This window comes from Vidua chalybeata, chromosome 32 (genome assembly GCF_026979565.1).
Source record: "Vidua chalybeata isolate OUT-0048 chromosome 32, bVidCha1 merged haplotype, whole genome shotgun sequence".
Classification (NCBI taxonomy): Eukaryota; Metazoa; Chordata; class Aves; order Passeriformes; family Viduidae; genus Vidua; species Vidua chalybeata.
Window position 1 is genome coordinate 43,781 of NC_071561.1, and position 8,821 is coordinate 52,601.

General features: G+C 70.8%; 2 protein-coding genes across 2 annotated transcripts; one reads left to right on the top strand and one right to left on the bottom strand.

The window, feature by feature from the left end:
* The first annotated feature begins 573 nt into the window (after positions 1-573).
* On the top strand, positions 574-4,338 carry ARL2 (ADP ribosylation factor like GTPase 2). The gene is made up of 5 exons (XM_053968191.1): positions 574-674; positions 1,180-1,290; positions 1,753-1,915; positions 2,553-2,633; positions 3,119-4,338. Exons 1-5 carry the CDS (start codon positions 610-612, stop codon positions 3,251-3,253), a joined length of 555 nt encoding a protein of 184 aa, XP_053824166.1. The 5' UTR covers positions 574-609; the 3' UTR covers positions 3,254-4,338.
* Positions 4,339-4,545: 207 nt separating this feature from the next.
* On the bottom strand, positions 4,546-8,241 carry LOC128801841 (collagen alpha-1(I) chain-like). The gene is made up of 6 exons (XM_053967968.1): positions 7,339-8,241; positions 7,233-7,261; positions 7,069-7,119; positions 6,152-6,218; positions 4,814-4,921; positions 4,546-4,703 (listed from the first exon to the last, which is right to left on the bottom strand). Exons 1-6 carry the CDS (start codon positions 8,239-8,241, stop codon positions 4,599-4,601), a joined length of 1,263 nt encoding a protein of 420 aa, XP_053823943.1. The 3' UTR covers positions 4,546-4,598.
* Positions 8,242-8,821: the final 580 nt, after the last annotated feature.

The following is an 8,821-nucleotide window of genomic DNA, read 5'->3' on the forward strand; positions in this document are numbered from 1 at the left end:
CCCGGGGGAGGGGGCGGGGCCCCAAACACCTGGGGGAGGGGGGAGCGGGGGGAGCGCCCCCTGTGCGGGGGGGGCTCTGACAGGGCCCGGGGGGAGCGGAGGGGAGGGGTCTGCAGGGGGGAGGGGCTGGGGGTCCCGGTGGGTCCCGGGGGGGTTTCGGGGTCTCTGGGGGTCCCGGGGTGTCCCGGGGGTGTCTGGGGGTCACTGGGGTTTTGGGGTTCCCGGGGGTCCCGGGGGGTCCCGGGGTCCCCCGGCTCTTACGGCGGAGGCGGCAGGCGGGGCCGGGCGCGTCGGGGGCGGCCGGGGGCGGCAGCGGGAGGAGGAGGAGGAGGAGGAGGAGGAGGCAGAGGCTCCGGGCGGCCATGGCGGGGGGCGCGGGCGGATCCGGGACCCCCCCGGGACCCCCAACCCTCCCCGGGACCCCCCCCCCAGCCCCCGGCCCCGCCCCGGCCCCGCCCCGGCCCCGCCCCGGCCCCGCCCCGGCCCCGCCCCGCGCTCCTCCGGCCGCCAGGGGGCGCCGCTGACCGGAAGTGGCGGCGGCAGCGGCGGCGCGCGGGCCAATGGGCGCGCGGGGCGGGGCCGGAGGGGCGGGGCCGGCGCGCGGCCGCCATGGGGCTGCTGACGATCCTGAAGAAGCTCCGCGAGAAGGAGCGAGAACTGCGGCTGCTCGTGCTGTGGGCGGGGCTCGGGGGGCGGGGCCGGGGGCGGGCCGGGGGCGGGGCCTGTGCGGGGGGGGCGCGGGGGGGCTGGGGATGGGAGGAGCACGCGGTGGGGGCGGGGCTTGCGTGGTTTCCGGGGGTGGGGCACGAGGGGCGGAGCTTCGGAGGGCGGGGGCCGGTGAGGGGCGGGGCCTGTGAGGGTGTGGCATCGTGGGGGAGGAGTCGCTGAGGGGTGTGGTCGGGGTGTGGCCCGAGGGGGTGGAGTCAGTGAGGGTGGGGCGTGTGGGGGTGGGGCCAGTGAGGGTGTGGCCAATGGGTGTGGTTATTCGGGGTGGGGCCTGTGAAAGGGGCGTGGTCAGGCCTGGGGGTGGGGTTTTGGGGCCTCATGAAGGCGGGGCCTGGCCGGGAGGGCGTGGCCTGGCTAAAAGAGGAGGGGTCACGGGCAGGGCAGGGCCCTGAAGGAGGCGTGTCCACGTGCGTGCACGCCCCTGGGCGTGTCCTAAGGCCCCGCCCCTGGCAGGGGATTGGACAACGCCGGGAAGACGACGCTGCTGAAGCGGCTGAACGGGGAGGACGTGGGGGGCACCTCCCCCACCCTGGGCTTCAACATCAAAACCCTGGAGCACCGCGGGTGAGGGGCGGGGCCGGGGGCGGGGCCGGGGGGAGGGGCCACGGGGGGAGGGGCCAGGGGGAGGGGTCACGGGGGGAGGGGTCACGGGGGTGGGGCCGTGCTGCTCACCCTGATGGCCCTGTGACCCCTGTGTGACCCCCCGTGACCCCTGTGACCACCCCCATGACCCCCGTGACCCCCCACTGACCCCTGTGTGACCCCAGACTGACCCCTGTGTGACCCCTGTGACCCCCATGACCCCACACTGACCCCTGTGATCCCACACTGACCCCTGTGTGACCCTGTGACCCCTCACTGACCCCCGCGTGACCCCGTGACCCCTGTGTGACCCCCGTGACCCCTCACTGACCCCTGTGACCCCTCACTGACCCCCGCGTGACCCCGTGACCCCTCACTGACCCCTGTGACCCCTCACTGACCCCCGCGTGACCCCCGTGACCCCGTGACCCCGTGTGACCCCAGGTTCCAGCTGCACGTGTGGGACGTGGGCGGGCAGCGCTCGCTCCGCTCCTACTGGCGCAATTACTTTGAGAGCACGGACGCGCTGCTCTGGGTGGTGGACAGCAGCGACCGGCAGCGGCTGCGGCTCTGCGCCCGCGAGCTGCGCGGCCTGCTGCGCGAGGAGGTGACGCGGGGACACCGGGGACACCGGGGACAGCGGGGGGACAGCGGGGACAGCGGGGGGACAGCAACGGGGACAGCAACGGGGACAGCAACGGGGACAGCGGGGGGACAGCAACGGGGACACCGGGGACAGCAACGGGGACAGCGGGGACAGCAACGGGGACAGCAACGGGGACAGCAACGGGGACAGCGGGGACAGCAACGGGGACAGGGGGGACAGCGGGGGGACAGCGGGGGGACAGCAGGGCGACGGGGGGACAGGGACAGCGAGGGGACAGCGGGGACACCGGGGACAGCGGGGGGACCGGGGGGACAGCGGGGGGACACCGCAGGGACAGGGGACAGCAGGTGGATGGGGGGACAGCAACGGGGACAGCAGGGACAGGGACAGCGGGTACAGCAACGGGGCCAGTGAGGAGACAGGGCTGGGGGACACGGGGGGCGTGCTGGGGACGTGGGGGGACACTGGGGACACGATGGAGACACAGGGACGTGGGGACACGAGGGGACAGGGACACGGGGCAAAGGGACACAGAGGGACAGGGACACGGACACGGGGGGCATGGGGGGCATGGGGGGCACAGGGACACGCTCCCGGGCCCGGGGGGGCAGGGGGTGACCCCTCGCTGTCCCCCCAGCGCCTGGCCGGGGCCACCCTGCTCGTGTTCGCCAACAAGCAGGACCTGCCGGGGGCGCTGCCGGCCGCCGACATCCGGGAGGTACCCCCAAAAATCCCCAAAAACCCCCCGGGAGGGACCCCAAAACCCCCGAGAGGGACCCCAAAAACCCCCCGGGAGGGACCCCAAAACCCCCCTGGGAGGGACCCCAAAAACCCCCCGGGAGGTACCCCCAAAAATCCCAAAACCCCCCGGGAGGGACCCCAAAACCCCCCGGGAGGGACCCCAAAAATCCCAAAACCCCCCGGGAGGGACCCCAAAACCCCCCGGGAGGTACCCCAAAAATCCCCCGGGAGGGACCCCAAAACCCCCCGGGAGGGACCCCAGCACCAGGGACCCCCCCAAACCCTGGGACCCTCCCCAGTTCAGGGGTCCCCAGTGGGGAACGCCCCCCCAGTCCGGGGAGCCCCAATCCTGGGACCCCCCCAAACTCCAGGAGCGCCCCAGAGCTCCGGGACAGCGGGGGGTGCTGCTGACCCCCCCCGGCCCCCCCTGACCCCCCCTGACCCCTGACCCCGCTGCCCCAGGCCCTGGAGCTGGACTCCATCCGCAGCCACCGCTGGCGCATCCAGGGCTGCTCGGCCTTCACCGGCCGCGACCTCCTGCCCGGCCTGGACTGGCTGCTGGACGAGCTCGGGGCGCGGCTCTGCCCGCCCGACTGAGCCGGGGCAGCCGGGGGGACCCTGCACTGGCCAGAGCGACCCGAGTGACCCTGAGTGACCCCGAGGGACCCTGAGTGACCCCTGCACTGGCCAGAGCGACCTGAGTGACCCTGAGTGACCCTGAGTGACCCCGAGGGACCCTGAGTGACCCCTGCACTGGCCAGAGCGACCTGAGTGACCCTGAGTGACCCTGAGTGACCCCTGCACTGGCCAGAGCGACCTGGGGGACCCTGAGTGACCCTGAGTGACCCTGAGTGACCCCGAGGGACCCTGAGTGACCCCTGCACTGGCCAGAGCGACCTGAGTGACCCTGAGTGACCCAGAGTGACCCCTGCACTGGCCAGAGCGACCTGAGTGACCCAGAGTGACCCTGAGTGACCCAGAGTGACCCCTGCACTGGCCAGAGCGACCTGAGTGACCCAGAGTGACCCAGAGTGACCCAGAGTGACCCCTGCACTGGCCAGAGCGACCTGAGTGACCCTGAGTGACCCCGGGGGACCCTGAGTGACCCTGAGTGACCCTGAGTGACCCTGAGTGACCCCTGCACTGGCCAGAGCGACCTGAGTGACCCTGAGTGACCCCTGCACTGGCCAGAGCGACCTGGGGGACCCTGAGTGACCCCGAGGGACCCCGAGTGACCCTGAGTGACCCAGAGTGACCCCTGCACTGGCCAGAGCGACCCGAGGGACCCTGAGTGACCCTGAGTGACCCCTGCACTGGCCAGAGCGACCCGAGGGACCCTGAGTGACCCTGAGTGACCCCGAGGGACGCCTGCACTGGCCAGAGCGACCCAAGTGACCCTGAGTGACCCAGAGTGGCCCTGAGTGACCCCGAGGGACCCCTGCACTGACCAGAGTGACCCGAGTGACCCCGAGTGACCCCTGCACTGGCCAGAGCGACCCCTGTGCCCCCCGGTCTGACCCCAGCCCGGGAACCCCCGAACCGAGGCAGCCCCAAAATCCGAGACCCCCCCCAGAGCCCCCTGGGATGGGGGAGGGGGTCCTGACCAGAGCGGACCTGGGGGGTCTGGGGGGGTCCCGGGGGGTCCCGGCCCCGCCGGTGCCAATAAAGCCGCTGGAAATGTGGGGGTGCCTCGTGTGGGGGGAGACCCCCAAATGGGGCTGGGGGAGAGGGGGGAGCGGGTTTGGGGAGGTTTGGGGGAATTTGGGGTTCCTGGGGCAGTTTTGGGCAATTTAGGTCGGTTTTGGGGCAGTTTTGGGGCACTTTTGGGCACTTTTGGGCACTTTTGGGGCGCTCGGAACGACTCAGCCGTGCAGGGCGTGGGAGAGGGGGTCTCAATCCTTTATTGAGGGGTGGGGGATGGGCGGGGGGGCTTTGGGGGCGCTCAGGGCCCCGCCCCCCCCGGGGGGTCCCTGAAGGCGGGGGGGGGCAGCAGCGGCCCCTCCCCCCCCTCCTCATCCTCTTCCTCGGCCCCGCCCCACGCGGCCACCTGGGGGGGGAGGGGAGGGGACAGCGGGGGGGTCACCCGGGGGTGTCACCCGCCCCCCGAACCCCCCCTGCCCCCCCACGGCACCCCCACAATGTCCCCTCCCCCCTCACCGTGTCCCTCGGGGGGGTCCCCGGCCCCGGGGGGGTCCCCAGGACCCTCTGCAGCGCCTCGGCCACGCGGCGGCTCCGGGCGGCCCTTTCCAGCGCCACGGCCTGCGCCTGCGGCCCAGCGGAGAGAAAGCACCCCAAAACCAGCACGGGAACCCGGAACGGAGAGAATTCACCCCAAAACCAGCATGGGAACCCGGAGAGGAGAGAAATCACCCCAAAATCAGCATGGGAACCCGGAATGGAGAGAAGTCACCCCAAAATCAGCATGGGAACCCGGAGAGGAGAGAAATCACCCCAAAATCAGCACAGGAACCCAAAACGGAGAGAAATCACCCCAAAATCAGCACAGGAACCCAAAACGGAGAGAAAGCACCCCAAAACCAGCACGGGAACCCGGAACGGAGAGAAATCACCCCAAAATCAGCACAGGAACCCGGAACGGAGAGAATTCACCCCAAAATCAGCACGGGAACCCGGAACGGAGAGAAATCACCCCAAAATCAGCACAGGAACCCAAAACGGAGAGAATTCACCCCAAAACCAGCACAGGAACCCAAAACGGAGAGAAATCACCCCAAAATCAGCACGGGAACCCGGAGCGGAGAGAAATCACCCCAAAATCAGCACGGGAACCCGGAGCGGAGAGAAAGCACCCCAAAATCAGCATGGGAACCCGGAGAGGAGAGAAATCACCCCAAAATCAGCATGGGAACCCGGAACGGAGAGAAATCACCCCAAAACCAGCACGGGAACCCAAAACGGAGAGAAATCACCCCAAAACCAGCACGGGAACCCGGAACGGAGAGAATTCACCCCAAAACCAGCACGGGAACCCGGAACGGAGAGAATTCACCCCAAAACCAGCACAGGAACCCGGAACGGAGAGAAATCACCCCAAAACCAGCACGGGAACCCGGAACGGAGAGAAAGCACCCCAAAACCAGCACGGGAACCCAAAACGGAGAGAATTCACCCCAAAACCAGCACGGGACCCAAAACGGAGAGAATTCACCCCAAAACCAGCACAGGAACTCGGAACGGAGAGAAATCACCCCAAAACCAGCACGGGAACCCAAAAACGGACCCAAAATCAGCCCGGGACCCCAAAACTGAGAGAATTCACCCGAAAATCAGCCCAGGACCCCAAAACCGAGAGAATTCACCCCGAAATCAGCCCGGGACCCCAAAACCGGCAAAATTCACCCCAAAAACTGCCCCAAAATCAGCCCGTGGCCCCAGAACCAGCCGGGGACCCCCAAAAGGGCCGAAGTGCAGCCCAGAATCCGCCCGGGACCCCAAATCCCCCCCAGATCCCCCCAAATGACCCCCGGGCCTCACCAGCCCCCGCAGCCGCTCCTCCAGCAGCAGCGAGAGGCGCTGGGAGCGCGAGAAATCCTCCTGGAGCCTGCGGAGCAAACTGGGAGCACTGGGAGCCAAACTGGGGGGCTGGGAGCCAAACTGGGAGCACTGGGAGCCGCGCTGGGAGCACTGGGAGCCAAACTGGGAGCACTGGGAGCCACGCTGGGAGCACTGGGAGCCAAACTGGGGGGGCTGGGAGCCACACTGGGAGCACTGGGAGCCACGCTGGGAGCACTGGGAGCCAAACTGGGAGCACTGGGAGCCACGCTGGGAGCACTGGGAGCCAAACTGGGAGCACTGGGAGCCAAACTGGGGGGCTGGGAGCCAAACTGGGAGCACTGGGAGCCAAACTGGGAGCACTGGGAGCCACACTGGGAGCACTGGGAGCCACACTGGGGGGGCTGGGAGCCAAACTGGGAGCACTGGGAGCCAAACTGGGGGGCTGGGAGCCAAACTGGGGGGGCTGGGAGCCAAACTGGGAGCACTGGGAGCCAAACTGGGGGACTGGGAGCCAAACTGGGAGCACTGGGAGCCACACTGGGGGACTGGGAGCCAAACTGGGAGCACTGGGAGCCAAACTGGGGGACTGGGAGCCAAACTGGGAGCACTGGGAGCCAAACTGGGGGGGCTGGGAGCCAAACTGGGGGGGCTGGGAGCACTGGGATGGCCCCAGTTGGGAACACCCATCCCCCCATGATGCCCCATCCCTCCCTCACCTGTCCCCCCCTCACTTGTCCATCCCTCACCTGTCCCTCTCTCACCTGTCCATCCCTCACCTGTCCCCCCCTCACCTGTCCCTCTCTCACCTGTCCATCCCTCACCTGTCCATCCCTCACCTGTCCATCCCTCACCTGTCCCTCCCTCACCTGTCCATCCCTCACCTGTCCCTCCCTCACCTGTCCATCCGCTCCCGCAGCGCGTCCAGCTCTGCCCGCGACGGGGGGGATCTGGGGGGGAAGAGGCTTTGGGACCCCAAAATTGTACCCAAAACCCCAAAACTGAGCCCAAAACCCCCAAAACTGACCCGAAACCCCCAAATCCGCCCCGGAGCCGAACTCACCCCCTCGCTCCGGCGGCCGCTCCCGGCTCCTGCGGGGACAGCGCTGTCACCCCCAGGGGACACAGCTGTGCCCCCCCCCAAAACCAGCCCCCAGGTGTGCCCCTACCTGTGCCCCGTCCTCTTCCAACTCCTCCTCCTCCTCCTCCTCCTCCTCCTCCTCCTCCATCCCGGGGGGGCCCCCCGAGCTCGGCCGGCCCCGGGGGTCGCGGGGGGGGTCCCGGTGCCAGCCCAGCGCCCGCAGCTGCGCGGGGCTCAGCACGCTGCGGGTCAGCTCGTCCAGGAACCGCGAGAAGCGGGGCCCCCCCCGCGGCCCCCCCAGCGCCTCCAGCGAGCGCCAGCGCCGGGGGGAGCCCCCCCGCGCCCCCCGCCCGCCCCGCGCCTCCTCGGGGGTCCCCGCGGCGCCGCCGAGCGGGGCGCGGCGGGCGGGGGGCGCCGGGGGGGGGTCCCGCGGGCTCAGCCCCTCGTGGCTCCGGCTCAGCCCCCGCCCCCGCAGCCGCGACCCCCCGAGCGGGCCGGGGGGGTCCCCGCGCCGCCCCCGCCTCCGCCGGGGCCCGGGGGTCCCGGGGGCGGCCCGGGGGGGGCCCGGGACGTCCCCGAGGGGGTCGCGGGGGTCCCCGGGGGTCCCCGCGGGGGGGTCCCCGGGGCACAGCCCCTCGTGGCTCCGGCTCAGCCCCCGCAGCCGCGACCCCCGCCCCGCGGGGGGGTCCCCGGGGCCCGGGGGGTCCCCGCGGGGGTCGGCGGGGCGGGGGGGGGCCCCGCAGCGCCCCTCGCCCCCCCCGGAGGAGGAGGAGGAGGAGGAGGAGGAGGAGCAGGAGGCGGGGGAGGCGGAGGGGGAGGACGGGGGGGTGCCCGGGGGGGGTCCCGGGGGGGTGAAGAAGCGCTCGAGGAGCTGCAGCTTCCCCGGGGGCACCGGCGCCCCCCGCGCCCCCCCCGCGCCGCCCCCGGCCCGCGGGCCCCGCCGGGGGGGGCGGGGCCGCAGCGGGGACCCCCGCGGGGCCCTCCCGCTCATCCCGGACCCCCGGGACCCCCCCGGGACCGCCCCCGCCCCGATCCGGCTCCGGGTCTTACGCCCGTCCCTGTCCCGGCTCCGGTTCGGCTCTAATCCAGCGCCGGGGTTTGAGCCAAGCCCGCCCGGCCCGGTTCTGGTTCCTGCTCCGGATCCGGTCACTGATCCAGTTCCAGGCTTTGGTCCGGCTCCGGTCCGGTCCGGTTCGGGCTGGATCCGGTTCCGGTTCCTGCTCCGGTCCTGGTCAAATCCACCCCCGGGTCTTGGTCCGGTTCTGGTCCCTAACCCGGATCCGGTCCGTGATCCAGTCCCAGTCTTTGCTGCAGTCCCGGTCCGATCCGCTCCGGGTCCGATCCAGTTCCAGTCTGGATCCGGATCCGATCCGGTTCGGGTCTAATCCACCTCCGGGTCTTGATCCGGTTCCGATCCCGCTCCTGCTCCCGATCCAGTTCGGGTTGTGCCGATGTCCGGTCCCGACCCGGTCCGGTCCGGTCCGGTTCGGTACCGATCCGGTGCCGGCTCTTTATAGCGGCCCGAGAGCATCACCGGGTCACGTGACACAGCCCCCCCCCCCCCCCGTCCC